Below are 22,291 nucleotides of genomic sequence, written 5' to 3'. Positions count from 1 at the left end.
CTTGCCTTAATGACAACCTCAGATAGACTGGGGGTCCTACAGAAACCTTTCACAATCACCCAGTCAGGGGTCTCCCTGGTGATCCAGCAGTTGGAAGTCCACCTGCCAGTGTAGGAGACGCAGGTTGGATCCGTGATCCTTGAAGATCCCACGTGCTATGGAGCAACTAACCCCAGGGAACACAACGACTGAGCCCGTGCACTAAAGCCCTCAAGTTGCAACCACTGGGCCATCCATCTGAGAGCCTCTGCTCCCCAGTGAGAGTAGTCTCTGCTCAGCAAAGCCAGAGGAAGCCTGTGCGTGGCAACGAAGACCCAGCACAGCCCAAAATGGATAAATATATAAATAAGTCTACTTATGTATTTTATGCCATGTATGGATGTGAGAGTTGGACTACAAAGAAAGCTGAGCACCGAAGAATGGATGCTTTTGAACTGTGGTGTTGGAGAAGACTCTTGAAAGTCCCTTGGACTGCAAGGAGATCCAACCACTCCATCCTCAAGGAGCTCAGTCCTGAATATTCATTGGAAGGACTGATGCTGAAGCTGAAACTCCAATACGTTGGCCACCGGATGCGAAGAACTGACTCATTGGAAAAGATCCTGATGCTGGAAAAGATTGAAGGCGGGAGGAGAAGGAGACGACAGAGGATGAGATGGTTGGATGGCATCACCGACTCAATGGACATGGGTTTGGGTGGACTCCGGGAGTTGGTGATGGACAGGGAGGCCTTGCATGCTGCGCATGGGGTTGCAAAGAGTTGGACATGACTGAGAGACTGAACTGAAATAAAATTATATAAAAAGAAAGCCCAGTGTCCTTAAAAAATACCCAAACAAGTTATAAAGCACGTTGAAATGCCACTCAGATATATTACTCTTTGTGCAACTTATGCAGAGAAGATAGGCTGTTAAGATTCCTCCAAACTCCCCAGTTTCATGTATGCAGTAAAGTTAGGTTTTTAACTTTTCATGAAAATATTTTATTCAGGAATTTTTTCTGTAGCATCTTGTTTTTATTTTGGACACATTTCAAAGCTACGTAAATACATCTTATAGAGAAAATATATATAAATATGTGTACTATTAACATTTAGTGAGTATACACATATATTATGTGTAGCTGAAACATTCTACTCCCTGTGAAATTATTTTCAGTGTGAAATTTACATGAGAAGTCTTTTTTTTTTTTTGTCTTCAAACATATTTGAAAGGGCTTCTCTGGTGGCTCAGAAGGTAATGTGTCTGTCTGCAATGCAGGAGACCTGAGTTCAATCCCTGGGTTGGGAAGATCCCCTGGAGAAGGAAATGGCAACCCACTCTAGTACTCTTGCCTGGAAAATCCCATGGACCGAGGAGCCTGCTAGGCTACAGTCCACAGGGTCACAAACAGTCGGACACAACTGAGTGACTTCACTTCACTCAAATGTATTGGTTTGTTAAATTTCTTCTGTGGAAAAGGAAACGGCACCCTGCTCCAGTATTCTTGCCTGGGAAACCCTGTGGACAGAGGAGCCTGGCGGACTACAGTCCATGGGGTGGCAAAGAGTCAGACACGACTGATTGTGTACACACACATATTCATTGTGATTTTTAAGTGATGAGGAGGATGCCCATTTAAAAGGTTTATCTTAAAAAATCTTTGTTGTCTGTAATGTTAAAACATTTAAGGTTGCCAAGTGTTTGAATGTGAAACACACACACACACACACACAAACATATATCTGGTTCCACTGATAATTCTCACACATACCTAGAGATGCTTAGTTATTTAGATGACTGCTGTAAATCATAAATTTGATGATGTACACCAGCAGTTCTTACCTTGAGATGATTCTGCCCCCTGGGGGTCACTTAGCAGTGTCTGGAGAGAATCTTGATTTTGGAAGCTAGATTGCTAAATCTAGTGGGTATAGACCAGCAAAACCGAGACACAAGACTGTTGAGACTCCCTTGGACAGCAGGGAGATGAAACCAGTCAATCGTAAACATAATCAACCCTGAATATTCACTGGAAGGACTGATGCTGAAGCCGAAGCTCCAGTACTTTGGTCACCTGCTGGGAAGAGCTGAACATTAGCAGTGGCACCAGATAAATGTTTGTGTGTGTATGTATGTGCGTCACCTTCAAATATTTCGCAGCTTGAAGAACAGTGGGGTCCAAAGTGTCACCAGCACTGAGAGACAGTGCTGGAGGTTGATGGTATGTCATTTTCTGCAAATTGCCAGATTCTAGAACATGACTACATAAGGTAGCTGGGAGCCTATGGTTATTGTGACTGCCTAACCTGGATGCTATGAGTGTCCGGGTAACGCCCCACCCCCAGGCCAACGCCAGGCTCCTCCTCCAACGCCCTGCTGGTTCATGGTCTCTCCGTGGCCCCCTGCTCCTTGTGGGGAGGTAGGCTTGAGCACAGGACTCAAGCGTGAAGGCTCCGTGTGACCCCACTTGCTCAGTCGTAAAGAGCATGCCACACAGAAGTGTTCTCATACGTGGAGCTGGAGGAGTGATGGAGTGGACCAGACTTCCTCAAGGCGCACACCTTGGAAGTCCTGGGACCGAGCCCCTGCCTGAGTGCTTTTTGTTGTTATTCAGTCGCGTCCATCTCTTTGCAGCCCTATGGACCGCAGCATACCAGGCTTCCCTGTGCTTCACCATCTGCTGGAGTTAACTCAAACTCATGTCCGTCGAGTCCGTGATGCCATCCAACCATCTCACCCTCTGCCGCCCCCTTCTCCTCCTGCCTTTAATCTTTCCCAGCATCAAGGTCTTTTCCAGTGAGTCGACTCTTTGCATCAGGTGGCCAGAGTATTGGAGCTTCAGCCTCAGCATCAGCCCTTCCCGTGAATATTCAGGGCTGATTTTCTTTAGTTTGATCCCCTTGTAGTCCAAGGGACTCTCAGGAGTCTTCTCCAGCAAGACAGTTCGAAAGCATCAACCAAATGCTACTTGTACGAAATGCTGCCTTCCAGGGACAGTGTGGTGCTGCGTGTAAGCTAACTCAGTTACTCCCCCAAAGAATTAGAAGAAAGTAAGTGGAACGAGAATCAAATACTTTAAACGACTTGCTCTGTCTCCGTACGTGCTTCATGCCAACAGGGGGCTGACTTCAGTGCATTTTATGTCTGTGTTCAGGAGCCTTTTGAGCAGCTGTGTGCATAAACTCCCCGCATGTCAAGTCAGGAAGACATAAAGGAAATACTGCATATTAACACGCATATGTGAAATGCTGAAAAATGGTACAGATGACATTACTTGCAAGAAAGAAATAGGAACACAGTCATAGAGAACAGATGTATGGATACCAAGGTGGAAAGAGAAGGTAGAACGAATCGGGAGGTTGGGATTGACCCACTATTGATAGTATGTATAAAATAGATAACTAATGAGAATCTGGGCTTCCCTGGTGGCTCAGACAGTAAAGAATCCGCCTCTAATTGCAGGAGACCGAGGTTCGATCCCTGGGTCACAAAGTTCCCCTGGAGAAGGGATAAGCTGCCCACTCCAGTATTGTTGCGCTTCCCTGGTAGTTCAGATGGTAAGGAATCTGCCTGCAATGCAGGAGACCTGGGTTCAGTCTCTGGGTTGGGAAGATCCCCTGGAGAAGGGAAAGGCTACCCACTGCAGTATTCTGGCCTGGAGAATCCCATGGACAGAGGAGCCTGATGGGCTACAGTCCATGGGGTCGCCAAGAGTCGGACACGACCGAGCGACCAGCACTTTCACTTGTCAATGAGAATCTATTGTCCTGCACAAGGAGTTTTGGTCAGGGCTCTGTGTTGATCTAAACGGGAAGGAAACGCAGATAAGAGGGGATATGTCTGCATGTATAGCTGATTGACTTTGCTATAGAGTAGAAAGTAATCGAACCTTCTAAAGCAACTATACACCAGCATCTCCTGATATTGAGGGGACGTTTTCTAAACCCTGACCCTTTGCTTACCTGTGGCTCGCCCCAGCCCCACAAAGAAGGCGGGACACACCATCCATATAAAAGCTCAGGGAGGTTGAGTCACATCTCCCAGCTCACACAGAGGTAGCATTTGGCCACCCAAGTCTGTCAAAATCGGATATGACTGACACTTCCTATGACCTCGAGGCAGGGTTGAGAAGGACCTGCTGATGCTGGTTCTAAATCAGAAAGGACTTTCAGGATCAAAAAGTCCGAGCAACTCAACACCTCTGCCCCGTTCTTGTCTGTCCCTGAATTATCCAGCGGTTGGATCACCGCGTGGCAGGAATCCAAATGTTGTCTCCAGTGCAAAGATAGATGCAGACACAGCAATTAGCTGTTTGGTGCGATGCAGAGTTTTCCCTGTTGATGCTACCACCCGGCGTCTCTGAGTTTTCATCCAGCTCTGATTAACTCGGCCTGGGCTGTCATGGATGGCGGAGCTTCCCCCAGGGATAGTCTAGCTCCCCGACGGACAGATCTGGCTCAGCTACGTTTCATTAAAAAGTAAATTATCTGTTTGACATATTTTGCTCAGCTTCGTTCCCTGGAATGAAATGCATAATTACATTCTGGTCCAGAAAGACTCTTGAGTAACCCACCGTGTCCTTAGAAACACATTCGTCTATTCTGGGTTGCAGAATGCTGTGTATTTAAAGGCAGGGTCTGATGGAGAGTTGGAGAAGGAAATGGCCACCCACTCCAGTATTCTTGCCTAGAGAATCCCATGGACAGAGGAGCCTCGGGGCTACAGTCCATGGGGGGTTGCAAAGAGTCGGACACCACTGAGCGACTGAGCAGCTGATGGAGAAAAGACTGGTGGTTGCCAATGGTGGGGAGGTTGAGGGAAGGATGGAGTTGGAAATTAGGGTTAGCAGATGTGAGCTTTTATATACAGAATGGAGAGACAGCAAGATCCTCCTGTATAGCACAGGGACCTGTATTCAGTATTCTATGATAAACTATCATGAAAAGGATTATTAAAGTACATAAAGGTATAACTGAATCACTTTGCCATACAGCCAAAATTAACACAACAGTATAATGAACTATATTGTATAGTCTCTTAAGTCCTGTCTGGCTCTTGGGACCCCATGGCCCATAGCCCACCAGGCTCCTCTGTCCATGGGATTCTCCAGGCAGGAATACTGGAGTGGGTTGTCATACCCTCCTCCGGGGGTCTTCCCAATGCAGCAATCGAACCCAAGTCTCCTGCATTGGAGGCAGATTCTTTACCACTGAGACCCCTGGGAAGCCCGTAATCAACTATACATTTCAATAGAAAATGTTGATTTTTAAAAAGTAGCATCCTTGTATCATCACTTGAAATACTTTCTGGCTCTAATGCATTATTTGTAATGCTCATGTGTGACATTCTTACGAATATCATACATCCCTTATCTATTGAGAGTTGTGGGATCCACACCGAGATGCATTGAAATGGTTAGGTTTGTTTTTGAGAGAAGGGGAGGGGAAGCCAGTGGCTTGCAGGGTCTTTAGTTCCCCAATCAGGGATTGAACCCAGGTCCTTGCAGTGAGGGCGTGGAGACCTGATCCCTAGACTGCCAGGAAATTCATTCCCAAGGATGTCACTCTTTCAAAGTGGACTCCTCCAAACTCCACAGGTCGATAGCTTAGATGTATCATAAGCTTCTTACAGAGGCTGCAGGGTCTCCTCTCAAAGGCAGGCGATATTTGACATGGAAGTGAGCATCTCTGTACCAACACTCTTAATTATGAATGATGACTTGATAGGACAGGCTGCATGACTTGCTGATGATCCTGGAGATGTACCTACCGTGTCCTTCAGTCTCTTCCAAGGAAGCTAAGGTTCAGGGCAACAATGTCTGGAGCCCAGATGCGCGCTATTGAGCCGCCCAAGACTGATAAGTATTCATTTTCTGCATGCATGCTTAGTCGTGTTAGTCCTGTTCCAACTCTTTGCGACCCTATGGACGGTAGCTCTCCAGGCTCCTCTGTCCATGGGATTCACCAGACAAGAATAGTGGACGGAGTTACCATTTCCTCTGCTAGGGGATCTTCGCGGCCCAAGTATCGAACCTGTGTCTCTTAACATCTTTTGCTTTAGCAGGCTCTTTCAATTTGATCCTCCCTTTGTGGTGGGCTTCTTAGGTGGTGCTAGTGGTAAAGAACTGGCCTGCCAGTGCAGGAGACTTAAGAGATGTGGGTTCCATCCCTGGATCTGGAAGATCCCCCTGGAGAAGGAAATGGCAACCCACTCCAGTGTTTTTGCCCAGAGAATTCCATGGGCAGAGGAGCCTGGCAGGCTACAGTCCATAGAGTTGCAAAGAGTCAGACATGACTGAAGCAACTTGGCATGCCCTTGGGATTGGCAGATAAATGTCCACATGGCAGGAAGCTGATCTGGTCTGGGTGCACACCTATGTTTCCCACATCTCAGAAGACTTTCAGAGTTCTACTCATAATATCTTAGGGCGTAGTGATGGTTTTTATTAATACTTATTTTTTTTTAATTGAAGTATAGTTGATTTGCAGTGTTGGGTTAGTTTCAAGTGTACAGTGAAGTGATTCAGCTATATATGAGTGTGAGTGTGTGTATGTGTGTGTGTTTCGGATTCTTTTCCCATATAGCTTGTTATAAAATATTGGGTATAGCTCCCTGTGCTATACAATAGGTTCTTGTTCATCTGTTTTATAAAGGTAACTCTTTTTTTAAAATCTGAGAAACTGTTTAGGTTATGCATAGTGAAATTGTACTGGAGAGGCCGCTGCACTAGATTGATCGGTGAAAAAGGATTTCCTGGAGTGATGTGTAGGGTTTCCCGGAAGATATAAGATGCCCCCGGTGACGCGGGTCTTCCGTTCATCATCTGTGTCTGGTTTCTCCTTTCCCCTTAGGCCGCCTGCTGTGCGTCGGCGTTCTTATAAAGGATCACTGTTGCTGGGAGGTGCTGGACTGGCCTGGCATCTTTGGAGCCCTGCAGCGGCGGGAATCCAGTCCGAGGATTAAGGCAGCGCAGCGGTCTTGCGATGGGCGGTCAGGACCACCGCCGGGCTGGCTGTTGATCTTGGGCTCTGTCTATGCCTCATCGGGAGTGGGTCTGCAGGAAGCCCTTCGCCTTTCCCGGCTCTCGGTCTTTGGAAGCCCCTCTGTCTCCCCGAGGGCACCCCCTCCCAACTCCCCTGTCTGGTCTGCTCAGAGTCTCCGCCCCGGACGCCCCACCCACCCAACCCCGGATGTGCACGTGAGCCATGTCGAGACCCCAGGGACTGTTATGGCTTCCGCTGGCCTTCACCCCCGTCTGCGTCATGGTCAACTCCAACGTCCTGCTGTGGATCACCGCCCTGGCCGTCAAGTTCACGGTCATCGACAGCCAGGCCCAGTACCCCGTGGTCAGCACCAACTACGGCAAGATCCGGGGCTTGAGAACGCCGCTGCCCAATGAGATCCTGGGGCCCGTGGAGCAGTACCTGGGGGTCCCTTACGCCTCGCCCCCCACCGGGGAGAGGCGCTTCCAGCCTCCGGAGCCCCCCTCCTCGTGGACCGGGGTCCGCAATGCCACCCAGTTCGCCGCCGTGTGCCCGCAGCACCTGGACGAGAGGTCGCTCCTGCACGACATGCTGCCCGTGTGGTTCACGGCCAACCTGGACACACTGATGACCTACATGCAGGACCAGAATGAAGACTGCCTCTACCTGAACATCTACGTGCCCACGGAGGACGGTGAGTACCCGTCTTTGGCAGAGAGCGGCACCTGCTGGGTCCGCCTCCCCGTGTGCCCAACAGCCTTTTATCACGTCCTGTGCATGACAGTTTCTATGACCCAGTTATTATCTTTCATCTTCACAGTGAAGTTATCACTCGTGACTTTCTGCAGTGTGTATTTACGCAGCTGGACAGTCCTGAAATGAATGACTTAGTCTTTTCTGGCTTTTGTAGTATTGCTGCCATCTTTATTTGCAGATGAGAATCTGTGCAAGCGTATAGTCTTGTAGATTTCACTGGGATCGCCTGTAAAAGGCCAGTCTAAAGAAACTAATAGAATTAACGTGATCGGCCTTCACGGAGCCACTGAGAATCATATCAGGAATAGCGCCTTTGGCTTTAACGTCTTAAGATGCTCGCGCTTTTCCTTTTGAGTCTTAAGAGGAACCACCGATTGTTTTAAATACACAAGCGAGGGATAGTTCGTTGAACGATTGGACTTGATTGTTGAGAAGCCACCTTGTCGCGGTAAACTTGGACGTCATTTCGTTCCAGTAGTCACTGCCGGCAAAAGGCAGATGTGTGTCGTCAGAAGAGTCTAGCTACCTCAGAAAAATAATGTTCTTGCTGGGAACCAATGCCCCCTTTCCTTTTGCATAACTCAGCAGTGAAAGTCTCGGTAACAGTAATGTTCCCTCTAAATCCAGAGCGTGTAAAACTTGGGTATCTCCTTCTTTGTGTAGACTTCAAAAGGCCAACCAGACTGAAGTTGGGCCAGGTCCATGAGAAAAATTATGTTCTCACTAGAACAAAATGACCCTTTTTTTTTTTGTTTGGATAACACAGCAGTGAAAGTCTGTGAAAGGCATCACGTTTCATATATTATTATAACTTAATATCACGCTAGTAGAACTTGGCTGTCTCCTTGTTCGTGAAGGCTTTGAATTAAAATGTTTGATACAGACCAACCAGACCACTGGATACAGTGTAGACCCATTTTTTTCATTTATTTACATGTGCTATTTTTGTACAAGGAGAAGAAAAAGGATAGAATGAAATCTTTCTGGAATTTAAAATTTAGAGGCATCATAGTAGCCATCGTGTCTACTCTGAAAACCAGAGTGCATCCTTGTCCTTGATAACTTTCACGGACACCTTTGTCTTCCTTTTTTTCCCCCTCTTTAATCCTTGGGAGATGTTTCTCCGTGAGACTCAACTGAGACCCTGGCCACAAGCGATGATATTACTCAGGGATATCCAGAATTGCATCGCGTCCGCCATGTGGTTCTTTCTCAGGGCGGATGCAGGGAGGTGGTGTGAGGACTCTTCAGGAGAAAGCAGGCCGCTGGCATCTGTTAGGGAGATGACAAAGGATGTCCAGGGGAAGATAACGTAAGGGCTGGGCTTCATCATATCAGCAGAGGTTGGCATGGAGACAGCCTCCTTGTTGCTATGGAGACAGATGAACCAATCACCTTGCATAGTCTAGGGCTGAATGGGGTTCAAGGAGTGACACCCGATGCCTTACTTCCATGTCCTACCCTGAGCTGTCCTTGCACGTGGCAGCTCCTGGTACCTCCTCGGTGCATCGACAAGGATGGGTAACCCCATCCCAAGCAAATTAAAGGTTCACCTTTCAAAACCACCTAAGTCCTGGACTTTCTCATCATGAGCTGTCCACATGAAGGAATTAAAAGAAAGATGGAAGGGGAGGCAGGGTAGAGGGAACAAGCCTGGGTAAAAGATTAAAATTGCTTTCACAATAAATTTGACATGCTGGGGTTTATGAACAGGTGACTTGAGAGTGCTACCCTTCCAAATAAGGACTGTGCTTCAAAGGGAGTACCTCCTTATGAGAAAGTGAAAAAGTGGTAGTCCCTCAGTCATGTCCGTCCCTTTGCGACCCCGTGGACTATAGCCTGCCAGGCTCCTCTGTCCATGCGATTCTCCAGGCAGAAATACTGGAGTGGGTTGCCATTCCCTTCTTCAAGGGACCTTCCCAACCCAGGGATCGAATGAGGGTCTCTCGCGTTGCAGGCAGGTCCTTTACAGTCTGAGCCTTGAGAGGTAGGGCGCAATTAGACCATCCAGGAAGAAAAGTCAATAGCTTCCTTGATTGCAGACTCATAAGTGCAATTGTGTGGATGGAAACCATAAGCAATTTGGCCATTTCTTTGTGGTTCAGTATTCAATAGGAATTTGGGGGGCGGGGCATGAAAAATGCTGCCTAACAGAGAAGCAATCTAAATTTAAGAATAAAGGCAGTGCTGCTTGTTGACTCCTGGGGTATTTTTATAGCACTTTGGCATGCCGTATCTCACACCATCTTGATGGGAGAATCAGAAATCTAATAGGGGCTGAATAGCTAAAATTGATCTCCGTATAATATATAAATAATGGATTTTCGCTGGTGAGTGAAGCCACACACCTGTGTGTTTGCAGAAACAGAAAATTGCAGCCTATTGGGTCCGGAGTTCTGTGCGTTTAAAAAAGATAACTCTTGTCCATTTCACAATGAACATGGAGGTTTAGATATTTAATTACTGGTTCTTCCTAAATGAAGAAACCCTACTTCTACCACAACACATGAAAATTATGGCTTCATGCTGGTCCCTGCAAAGAGCTTCCTTTAGGGCATATCTAAATTTGTAACTGTGCCTTTGATTAAATGGATGTATGGTGATACCAGCTATTTGGAATTCAAAATTCCACTTTGGCACTCGGTTATTTAATTTTTTTTTTTTTGGTTTGTTGTGATGCTTTGATCAGCTGGTGTTTCCATGTGACTTCACTACCAATAATGTAATTATGTATTGCTGTCATGTACCAGTTAAGCTTTACATGTTGGCATGGCAACAGAGACAGCCATTCTTAATTTCCAGAGACACACACTTATTGGAAGCAGAATAGTGGCTCCCCCAGAGAAGGGCGGGCTTCTCGGGTGCCTCAGTGGTAAAGAACCCGCCTGCAACGCAGAAGGCGTGGGTTCGATCCGTGGGTGGTGAAGGGTCCATGGAGGAGGAAATGGCAACTCACTGTAATGTTTGTGCTGGAGAATCCCATGGACAGAGGAGCCTGTTTGGCCGCAGTCCGTGGGGTCGCAAAGAGTCGGACATGACGGAAGCTACTTAGCAGGCATGCATGGCCGCACATGGACGGCAGGGTGAGTCCTAAGCCCAGGAAAAATTGACTGTTATTACCTTAGAGTGCTAAGCGGAGGAGGTTGTATCTAAAATTAATACCTGCTTACCTGTCGGAGGAGGAAATGGCAACCCGCTCCAGTGTTCTTGCCTGGAGGATCCCAGGGACGGGGGAGCCTGGTGGGTTGCCGTCTATGGGGTCGCACAGAGTCGGACAGGACTGAAGTGATTTAGCAACAACCTGTTGACTTTAAGAGGCAGAGAATATACTATGGCTTATCTGGGTGGGTCCATATGTGATCGCAGAGACTGTTAATTGTGAATGAGGGAGAGAGAAAAGGTGAGCAGGGCCAGAGGAAAACAAGAGGGAAAAGGCGCAGTGGGCCATTGCTGCCTTTGAGGACAGACGGAGCCGGAAGTCATGGGATTCGGCACCTTCTCGAAGCTGCAAAAGACAAGATATCTCCCCTTGAGCCTCCAGAAAGCCCTGCCCACCCGTCAATTTTAGCCTGGTGGAACTCTGACCTTCAGAACTCTAAGAGCCTCGATAGCTGCCCCTTGAAGCTGCAACATTGGTGGCGATTTGTTATGGGAGCAACAGAAATCTCATACAAAATTTGGGCAGCTTTTATCACAGTTTGAAATTTATCGTAAAGTGTTTCCCTGATTGAAAAGAACCCACACACCACTAAACAGTTAATGTGAACTTTGTCTGTCACTACTCATTCTGAGATGGCAATTCCTTTGTTTACCTTTGCAAGGCCACAATAGCTTGTTTTTATTAAACAGTCATTTTAATGCTGGGTGGTTAAAAATGTGCTGCTTTCTGTTATACATAGTAAGGAGTCAGCGCTGGTTGTGATGGCTGGGTGGAGATTTTTGAAGATGTGAGGTTTAAACTCTAGGAAGTAGACATCCAACTTGGATGTGTGGAGGTGTGAAAAGAGGTTTATGGCAAACCTTCAGTTCAGTTCAGTCGCTCAGTCATGTCAGACTCTTTGTGACCCCATGAATTGCAGCACACCACTCTAGTTTTCTTGCATGGAGAATCCCAGGGATGTGGGAGCCTGGTGGGCTGCTGTCTATAGCGTCACACAGAGTCGGCCATGACTGAAGTGACTTAGGAGCAGCAGCAGCAGGCCTCCCTGTCCATCACCAACTCCCGGAGTTCACTCAAACTCACGTCCATCGAGTCAGTGATGCCATCCAGCCATCTCATCCTCTGTCGTCCCCTTCTCCTCCTGCCCCCAATCCCTCCCAGCATCAGAGTCTTTTCCAATGAGTCAACTCTTCAAATGAGGTGGCCAAAGTACTGGAGTTTCAGCCTTAGCATCATTCCTTCCAAAGAACACCCAGGACTGATCTCCTTCAGAATGGACTGGTTGGATCTCCTTGCAGTCCAAGGGACTCTCAAGAGTCTTCTCCAACACCACAGTTCAAAAGCATCAGTTCTTCAGGGCTCAGCTTTCTTTATAGTCCAACTCTCACATCCATGCATGACCACTGGAATACCCATAGCCTTGACAAACCTTACTGGGATTCAAAAGTGATGCTGATTTTACACGGGAGCGTAGTGAAAATGTTAGTCCCTCGGTTGTGTCTGACTCTTTGCAGCCCCATGGACTATAGCCCTCCAGGCTCCTCTGTCCATGGGATTCTCCAGGCAAGAATACTGGGGTGAGTTGCCATGCGCTCCTCCAGGGGAATCTTCCCAACACAGGGATGGAATGAAGGCAGTGTAATGAAGGCACCTTTAAAAATCTCCAGATGCTCAGAGTGGGTGTAAGTGAATGGCATCAAAGAAAACACCCAAATGATTCTCTTCCCTCATCTGACATTTAGAAGCAGCTGTACCTCTGAATGGCTTCTTCTCGTGTTAGCATAATGTTTTCAGCTCCTTGATCCTTCTGTCAAGACCTCAAGATCTGATCTCTTCTGGGTCAGGTGGATTCTCTCCCCTTTTGAAAAACAACTTACTGGTGAATTTATCTGAGAGGATGTCAGTAAGTTCTCTCCCCTCCCCAGTTTTAGTGAGATGTCTCTGAGGGACATCGCCATGCAAGTTGAAGGCAGATAGCATGACACTTTGACTTCCATGAACTGAGAAACATGATCACAATAGTTTGAGCTGACGTCCGTCTTCTCATGGGCTTCCCTGGAGGCTCAGTCTGTCAAGAATCTGCCTGCAGGAGACATGAGTTCGATCCCTCGATTGGAAAGGTACCCTGGAGGGGAAGACATGGCAACCCACTCCAGTATTCTTGCCTGGGGAATCCCATGGACAGAGGAGCTTGCGGGCCACAGTCCATAGGGTTGCAAAGCGTCGGACACAACAGAGCAACTATACCACCTACCACCCAGATCTCATATAGCTGTGAGAAAAAGAAAAAAAGGAGAGATTTTTTTTTTCCTTGTGATGAGAACTGTTAGGCTGTACTCTTTTTTAAAAAAAAAATAATTTATTTTAATTGGAGGCTAATTACTTTACAATATTGTAGTGGTTTTGCCATACATCGACATGAGTCAGCCATGGGTGTACATGTGTTCCCCATCCTGAACCCCCCTCCCTCCTCCCTCCCCATCCCATCCCTCACGGTCCTCCCAGTGCACCAGCCCTGAGCACCCTGTGTCACGCATCGAAGCTGGACTGGCGCCATCTCCAAGTTCCCCGTGTCTCATCCTGCAGTGGTAACTACAGCCGTCAACCCTGGACATTACAGCCTTGGTGCTTCTTTATCTTAAAACGGGAGCTTGTGTATTCCGACCACTTTCATCCAACCCCCCACGCCTCCTCCACCCTTCCACTTCTGGCTGCAGCAAATCTGATCTCTTCTACGGGTTTGCTGTTTTTTAAAAACGTACTTTTTATTGGGGTATAGATGGTACACAATGCTGTGTTAGTTTCTGCTGTACAGCAAAGTGACTCTGCTAAACATATACACATATCCCGTCATTTTCAGATTCGTTTCTGGCATAGCTCACTACAGAGTGTTGAATGGAGTTCCCTGTGCTATGCAGTAGGTTCCTACTAGTTATCTGTGTTTTATAGAGTAATGTGTAATTGTCAATCCCAATCTCCCAATGTATCCCTGCCCACCTCCTTACCCCTTGGTAACCATAAGTTGGTTCTCTACATCTGTGACTCTGTTTTGTAAAGAGGTTCCCTTGGAATTTTTTTTTTTTTTTTAGATTCTACATATAAGTGATACAGTATGATTTTTAGATTCCATATGGATGTGAATACAGTATTTGTCCTTTTTTAAAACCAATCTCACTTAGCATTATGCCATCGAGGCCCACTCACTTTGTCACAGACAGTAGGAATTTCCTTTTCAGCAGCTGGGTAATATTCTACCACATACCTGCACCTACATACCAACTTGTCTACCCATTTGTGTGCATGCGATTGCTTTGGTTGTTCCTGTGCCTTGACTCCTGTATACAGTGCTGCTGTGAAGGTAGGGTTGCAGTAACTTCTCTGAATCCTTCCGACTGTCAGCTTGGTTCAGTCCTTCCACTGAGCTTGCAGCATTGGTTGGCTAAGAACACGCCTGCCAGCCTGCAAATGCCAGCCTGTTCCCTTGCCAGTTGAGTGATTATGGCTGGGTTCTTCAGCTAGTGTGTGCCTCAGTTTCCTTGGGTATAAAGTAGAGATGAGCTGGGAGACTTCTTTGCACACATATCCAGCCCCTAATTGGATGTTTGTGAAGCATAGTTAATGCAAGAACAGAAAACCTGAAGATGTTTCTCGCTCAGTCTTGTCTGACTCTTTGCGACCCCATGGACTGTAGCCCACCAGGCTCCTCTGTCCATGGGATTGTCCAGGCAAGAATACTGCAGTGGGTTGCCATTCCTTGCTTCAGGGGGTCTTCCTGACCCAGTGATAGAAGCCTGGTGTCCTGCATGACAGGCAGATTCTTGATTGTCTGAGCCACTAGGGGATCCTGGAGAACCAGAATTTTTCAGCGAATTTGTACATATGTAGAGTTGACTCATTGGAAAAGTCTGTGATGCTGGGAGGGATTGGGGGCAGGAGGAGAAGGGGACGACAGAGGATGAGATGGCTGGATGGCGTCACTGACTTCCATGGACGTGAGTCTGAGTGAACTCCGGGACTTGGTGATGGACAGGGAGGCCTGGTGTGCTGCGATTCATGGGGTCTCAGAGTCGGACACGACTGAGCGACTGAACTGAACTGAACTGATCTGTCCACTATAATGGCCAGTACATCGCTAATGTAGAGTGTCTGTAACATAAGTGTCTATATGTCATAGTGCAAGGGTCAGCTTAGGAAATGCGACCAAGGCTCTATCACTTCTGACAGTTCCTAATATGGCTTTAACAAAAGGGAGTTTTGAGAAATGGAATATTGTTTTTTAAATTGAAGTGTAGTTGAGTTACAGTGCTGAGTTAGTTTCTGCTGTACAGCAAAGAGATTCAGTTACACACACACACACATATTCGTTTTCATGTTCGTTTCCATGGTGGTTTATCACCGGATGTTGAATGTGGTCCCCTGTTCGGTACAGTAGGAACTTGCTTGTCTGTTCTAAATACAGTCGTTTCCATCTGCTAACCCCAAGGTCCTATTCCATCCCTCCCCCTACCCTTAGGTGGCCACACATCTGGTCTCTGTGCCTCTGAGTCTGTTTCTCTTCCATAGATAAGTTCCTTTGAGTCGTGTTTTGGATTCCACATTTAAGTGATATCACGTGACACTTGCCTTTCCATTTCTGAATCATTTCACTTAGTATCACCAGCTCTCAGTCCATCCACTTGCTGCAAATGACAATATATCAGGAATGGTATTTTTTTTTAAGTATTTCCTTCTCCTTTATTCCTAAGCTTTGTCTTTTTCAGCCTGAGTCGTCAACTGGATTTTTAGCATCCCACTTGATTTACAGAAATTAATCATCAAAGTAGCATTAAAATGCATTTCTTGGAACAGGCTCTCAGAACAGCCAAAGACAATAGCATAATTCTTTTTTTAACGTCAGATAAAGGAAAAAGTAAGTGCCTTTCTCTTCTCAAGTCACAAATAGGTCAGGTGTATGCAGAGGGGGAAAAAAAATCTAGGTGAAAAACTTAAAGCTGTGCAAGGTAACGCAGTTAGACAGGTGTTTTAGCCGGTCCACATCAGCAGGAAGCTACGTGAGAGTCACTAATTACTTCCCATTTTCATGTCAGGGGGATGTTTGACATTGTGTAGATGTGGCTTGTAAGTGGAGATAATTAGGAAAGATTATTAGATAAGTATCTCCCTGACAAGGATTAATTGAAAACAATTTAGTATTTTGTGAAAACGGATAAACGAGAGTGGATTTCTGGCAACATGTGTTTCTCTCCCAGCTTAAGAAATTCTCCAATAGAATAATCCTGTGGAGGGTTAAGAAATTTTCCACGTTTCGAATAATACTATTTGCTTGGCATGCCTTACAAGTTAGAAAACCTGTTCTCTAAGGAAGAGAATTTCCCACTGCATTTGTCATCTTCCAGAATATGAGTTTTAACTCATTTGGCAGTTTATAATTTTTTTCCATTACTAGAACAAGTCCCAGTGACATCCTTTCTGTTACATCACTCAGTTGTGTGTGACTCTTTGTGACCCCATGGACTGCAGCATCCCAGGCTTCCCTGTCCTTCAACATCTCCGGAGTTTGCTCAAATTCATATCCATTGTGTTGGTGATGCTATCTACCCATCTCATCCAAGTCACTTCAGTTCAGTCGCTCAGTCGTGTCCAACTCTTTGCGACCCCATGAATCGCAGCACGCCAGGCCTCCCTGTCCATCACCAACTCCCAGAGTTCACTCAGACTCACGTCCATCGAGTCAGTGATGCCATCCAGCCATCTCATCCTCTGTCGTCCCCTTCTCCTCCTGCCCCCAATCCCTCCCAGCATCAGAGTCTTTTCCAATGAGTCAACTCTTTGCATGAGACAGCCAAAGTACTGGAGTTTCAGCTTTAGCATCAGTCCTTCCAAAGAATGATGCTACAGCTGAAACTCCAGTACTCTTAATATGTATTAAAAACCACATTTGCTATCTATGCATGTTTATAAGCAATATTTTAAAAAAAAACTGTTGGAAACTTGAGGTGCAGGTTAATCTGCTAGAGTATGTGTGTGTGTCCAAAAATTTGCTCGTTATTTGTTCAGTATCCCACCACCCACAAGGGCTTCCATTGTGGCTCAGCTGGTAAAGGACCTGCCTGCAATACTGGAGACCTGGGTTCGATCTTTGGGTTGGGAAGATCCCCTGGAGAAGGGAAAGGCTAGGCATTGCAATATTCTGGCCTGGAGAATCCCATGGACTATATACAGTCCATGGGGTCGCAGAGTTGGATGCAGCTGAGCGACTTTCCCTTTCTTTCATCCCACCCCCAGGACGTGTAATAGCTTCATTTGCTGCCAGAGACACTGCTGGTTTGGACACTTGCTTATTTTGCATATTGTCTTAGTGAAACTTTCAACCTCCTTAGTGTTCAGTGACCTCACGAGTAATAATCGTATTGTGTCTATGTGCTGCTGCTGCTAAGTCACTTCAGTCGTGTCCGACTCTGTGCGACCCCATAGACAGCAGCCCACCAGGCTCCTCTGTGTCTGTGTGGGTGTACTTAATTGTTCAATTGTGTCCGACTCTTTGCGACCCCATGGACTGTAGCCCAGCTCCTCTGTCCATGGGATTCTCCAGGCAAGAATACTGGAGGCGGTTGCCTTTCCCTTCTCCGGGAGATATTCCCAACCCAGGCATCGAACCCAGGTCTCCTGCATTGCAGATGGATTCTTTACTGTCTGAGCCGCCAGGGAAACCCAATAGTATTTTATCTCCTGTGAATGTCTTTTCATATTATAGTAATTTGGGTCTAAGCTACTGTATACGAAATAATTAGAAAATAGAAAACATGGGTATGTTCTTGTAACCTCAGTTTCATGGCCATTCACTGTTGGCCTCATTACCAGTATCTGTCACCGGAAGATTAAATTTCTTCAGTGTTATGAAGGGGAGTCGATTCCTGTCTGTCTGGTTTCTTGCTTGCTTGTCCTAAACCAGGCTGTTAGTATTAACGAATTACATTCATTAATGTTGGTACAATGAATTCCTGTTATGTTTTTTCTCTTTTATGGTTAACCAGGTTGTTGGTGTAATGAATTAGTTTCATGTTTTGCTCCCTTTATAGTTAACCAGGATGATTCTGTAACGAATTAATATCGTGTTTTACTCCCTTTATGGTTAACCAGGATGATTCTGTAATGAATTAATTTCTTGTTTTCTCCTTATAGTTAAACATGAATCAGTTTCATGTGTTACTCCCTTTACAGTTAACCAGGCTGTTTCTATAATGAATTAATTTCTTGTTTTCTCCTTTATAGTTCGACATGAATTAATTTCATGTGTTACTCCCTTTACAGTTAAGCGGGCTGTTTCTGTAATGAATTAGTTTCATATTTTCTCCTAATCAATTAGTTTCATGTTTTTTCCTTTACGGTTAAACACGACTTCCTTTCATGTTTTACCTCCTTTATGGTCAAGGAGGCTGTTTCTGTAATGAGTTAGTTGCGTGTTGAAGGCGATGGCACCCCACTCCAGTACTCTTGCTTGGAGAATCCCATGGACGGAGGAGCCTGGAAGGCTGCGGTCCAGGGGGTCGCTGAGGGTCGGACACGACTGAGCGACCTCACTTTCACTTTCTCCTTATGCTGCCTGCAGGGACAGACAGACTGCAGTGAAAAGCGAACAGAAGCTGATACTCCGTTCAGTTCGGCTGTCAGGACCACAGAGAGTTTGTGAGCCGTGCAAAACAATAGCCCTGTGTCAATAGATCAGACCTACAAATCACCGGGGAGTTTGCAGACAGAAAGTGTGAAAAAGAGCTGTCTGTTCATGCCCTCACCCCTTGTTAGGATGAAATGAAGCTGAGATACAAGGTCGTCTCTGTCTCATTAATTCAGTCGAATATTCTATGTAGGCTTGGAAAAGTAAGTTTCTACAACTGGAAACAGATTTTTAAAAATACAAAAAAAAAAAAAATTCTTGGCAGATTTCACATGTCTGATGATTTGGAGTGGTGATGTTGGAGGTTGGTGTATAGTTTGTTCAGTATCTGTGTGTGTCAGTGTCTCTGTGTGTGTATGATTTAGGAGGAAAATCCACAAGAAAAACCACCCATAATCCCCTCAAGATCCCGTGTGTCCGCATTTTCTGGAAAAAGCCAAATTGCGCATGGAGATGACTAGACCATGCCTTCCTCCCAGAGTCCCCAGGTACTTTGAGTTTTCCCTTCACTGGGACACGGCCTTGTCTGACGTGACTGCCGTCCCTTGTACAATCCTGGAGTTTCCCCTGGGGAAGAGGGTTGTGTGCCCATCTGAAAGGGAGGAAAACTGAGAGTACTGATTTGTCTCAAGCCAAGGAGCTTTTGTAGTCCGTTTCCACGAGTTCTGAAAATGACACGTCCCCAAGCACTCCTTTTGCCTTAAGACGGGTGCTTTGAGCTGTGTTGTGTTCTGTTTTATGACGGGACATAATCCATCATCCCATCCAAAAGCGGACACGTTCACCTCACCTGCTGTATCTTCAGTGTGGTTCTAACTCGAGCCGGATCCTCTGTGGGTCTTTAGAGCCCAGTGGGGAATCTCTGTGTATTTTTTCTTCTCTCCTCCATTTCTTATTCTCCTCGAAGCCTTCTTGGAAGGTTCATTGAGAAATAGTGATGAGTCATTGTTTGTACTTAGCGTACACATGGTTTTGGGTGAATCCAACAGAGGTCCATCTAGTCAAAGCTGTGGTTTTTCCAGTAGTCGTGTATGAATGTGAGAGTTGGACTATAAAGAAAGCTGAGCGCCGAAGAATTGGTGCTTTTGAACTGTGCTGTTGCAGAAGAGTCTTCAGAGTCCCTTGGACTGTGAGGAGATGAAACCAGTCAATCCTAAAGGAAATCAGTCCTGAATATTCATTGGAAGGACTGATGCTGAAGCTGAAACTCCAGTACTTTGGCCACCTCATGAGAAGAGCTGACTCACTGGAAAAGACCCTGATGATGCTGGGAAAGATTGAAGGCGGGAGGAGAAGGGGACGACAGAGGGTGAGATGGTTGGATGGCATCACAGACTCAATGGACATGAGTTTGAGCAAGCTCTGGAAGTTGGTGATGGACAGGGAAGCCTGGCGTGCTGCAGTCCATGGGGTCACAGAGTCAGACACGACTGAGCCACTAAACCAACAAAAAAGATGATGTATAGAAATATAAGGCCTTTGATGGGAAAGTACATGAGTCCCAGCAAAAACTAAAGTTTCAGAAAGGCATCAGTAGGCACAGTGAATTCAAGCAGGGAGTGCTTTAAGTTTCCACGGAGAAAAGAAAAAAAAGAAAGAATTTGAAAGTTATCTTTTCTATTGAGGATCCATGATGGAAATGTTCCCATCAGTCTTGAGATGACGAGCCAAACATCCAGTCCTTTACCGTGAGATGAAGAAACTCTTTCCGAGTTTCTGAAAGCTAAGCTTCTTGTTCGTTACTTCTCTAGGTGGACCAAGACATAAAATGTACAGAATGGTGAGAGAGGGAGAGATAAATAAAAACCACGACACAACTACAGGGAGCTGCTTTGGTGGTGCAATTCAACATGCAAAGTACGCACTTGGGTTTTTGTTTCCTTTTTTGCATAGCTCTATTTTTGACATTGGAGGATTCATAAATGGAATTACATCCGAAGGAATGCTAATGCCTATTTTTCTTCTTAACAGACTGTGCAATAAAATCTATGTCAAAGAGCCCAAGTTTCCTTTCTTACCAAATTCAAATATACTTATCTTCTGAAATTAGGAAAAAAAAATTATTAAGAGCTTTGCTGCTCGTCCCAAATCTTTACCTAGTGAAATACTTTCATAATGTTATATTTTAGACTCCAGAAGTCTTATGATATCACTATAATATTAATTTCCTACATTTTGACACATAGCTTAGGGACTTCCCTGGCAGTCCAGTGGTGAAGACTCCACTTTCCAATGCAGGAGGCGTGGGCTTGATCCCTGGGAGGGAAATAAGGTCCCACATGAAGCTTGGGTGCATCCAAAAATTAAAAAAAAAAAAAAAAAGTTTAAATTAAAAAAACAGAGTAGTAAATTGTAGAGAGGAAATTGTCTCTTCCCTAAGAAAATTAAATTGATAAAAACATAAGAAAGCTCAATTCAATATTTCCTTTGGAGTTTAAGTCAGGTAATGAGATTTGCATATTGTATAAGGATGTTTACCTTCCTCTTCCTCCACCTCCCAAAGAAAGGGATCCTACGACCCAGTGATCATACTACCCGGGAGTGACCGGGGAATTCAACCAGCAGGTGAATCACAGAGTTACGAGGTCCTCCCTAGGCTGCTGTGGATAGCCTGTCCGTTAATTATCTGACTCTTGGTTGGCTGTCTTGGTACCAAGAGTCATAGCCAGTGTCAACCAATAGGCGTGTGTTTTCATTGATCATGACATGCGCGTGGCAGTCATATTATTATTTTTTTTAATTGGCGGATAAGGGCTTTACAATATTGTGTTGGTTTCCACTGCTCAGCAATGTGAATCAGCCATATGTATACATGTACCTTCTCCCTCTTGAGCCCCCCACCCACCCCCCCATCCACCCCTCTAGGTTATCACAAAGCACCGAGCTGAGGCCCCTGTGCTATACATAGGAGCTTCCCACTAGCTGTCTGGTTTAGGCACGGTGCTGTATATGAGTGGGTTTCTGTGGTGGCCCAGATAGTAAAGAATCTGCCTGCACTGCGGGAGATGCAGGTCCAATCCCTGGGTCAGGAAGATCCCCTGGAGAAGGGCACGGCAACCCATTCCAGTATTCTTGCCGGGAAAATCCCATGGACAGAGAAGCCTGGTGGGCTACAGTCCATGGGGTCGCAAAGAGTCAGACACGACTGAGCGACTGACATCATTTTCAGTATATATATATATATCAGCATTTTTTTGGGGGGCAAATGCAGGTAATTCTTGGCTCATCTATATTGAACCTGAAATATTTTCATACTTTAAAAAAAAAACTAATATAGATCCAATACGAATTACAGAATGAGAAAGAAAATAGATTTCCTCTGCTTCCTGCGACAAGCAGATCACGTGCACCAAGGAGGAAGCATTTTGCAGCTGAGACTTCGATTTCCCCACAGGAAACCCTCTGCACGACAATAACCAGCTTCAGTCTTCTGAAGCTGCGTGTTTCCCCAAAATAGCAAACCCCAGAGGTGTTCCAGGGGAAGGAAGCAGAAAATTGTGACGGAACGGCCAGCACCCTAATGTGCTTGCATTTCGGGGATAGCAGTGGGTTGCCCGGCTTTAAATGCAGTCGTCTATAATTTGATTTCATGGAGATGGAATCATTTCCCAGGAATTAATTAAAGTTCACAGGTAGGAAAAAGAGTTGAGCTTAACATCTCAGAGGGCTTTCTCTAGACTTAGGAGAAAATGCTCTTCCTCTAGCCTTTTTTTTTAAAATTAAGGTTGTGCAATTA

General features: G+C 45.9%; 1 protein-coding gene across 6 annotated transcripts in view; it reads left to right on the top strand.

Annotated features, from left to right (window-relative positions):
* NLGN4X (neuroligin 4 X-linked) overlaps window positions 1–22,291 on the top strand; it is a 393,440-nt gene that overhangs the window by 82,683 nt on the left and 288,466 nt on the right. For all 6 annotated transcript variants that reach the window (XM_027534108.1, XM_027534111.1, XM_027534109.1 and 3 more), the window contains exon 4: window positions 6,833–7,658. In XM_027534108.1, the coding sequence (XP_027389909.1) occupies window positions 7,187–7,658 (472 nt within the window). In that variant the 5' untranslated portion in view covers window positions 6,833–7,186. The remainder of the gene's footprint in view (window positions 1–6,832; window positions 7,659–22,291) is intronic.

The sequence above is a fragment of the Bos indicus x Bos taurus genome, chromosome X (assembly GCF_003369695.1).
Source record: "Bos indicus x Bos taurus breed Angus x Brahman F1 hybrid chromosome X, Bos_hybrid_MaternalHap_v2.0, whole genome shotgun sequence".
Classification (NCBI taxonomy): Eukaryota; Metazoa; Chordata; class Mammalia; order Artiodactyla; family Bovidae; genus Bos; species Bos indicus x Bos taurus.
The sequence above is the reverse complement of the archived record's forward strand: the minus strand, read 5'-3'. Positions and strand labels throughout refer to the sequence as shown.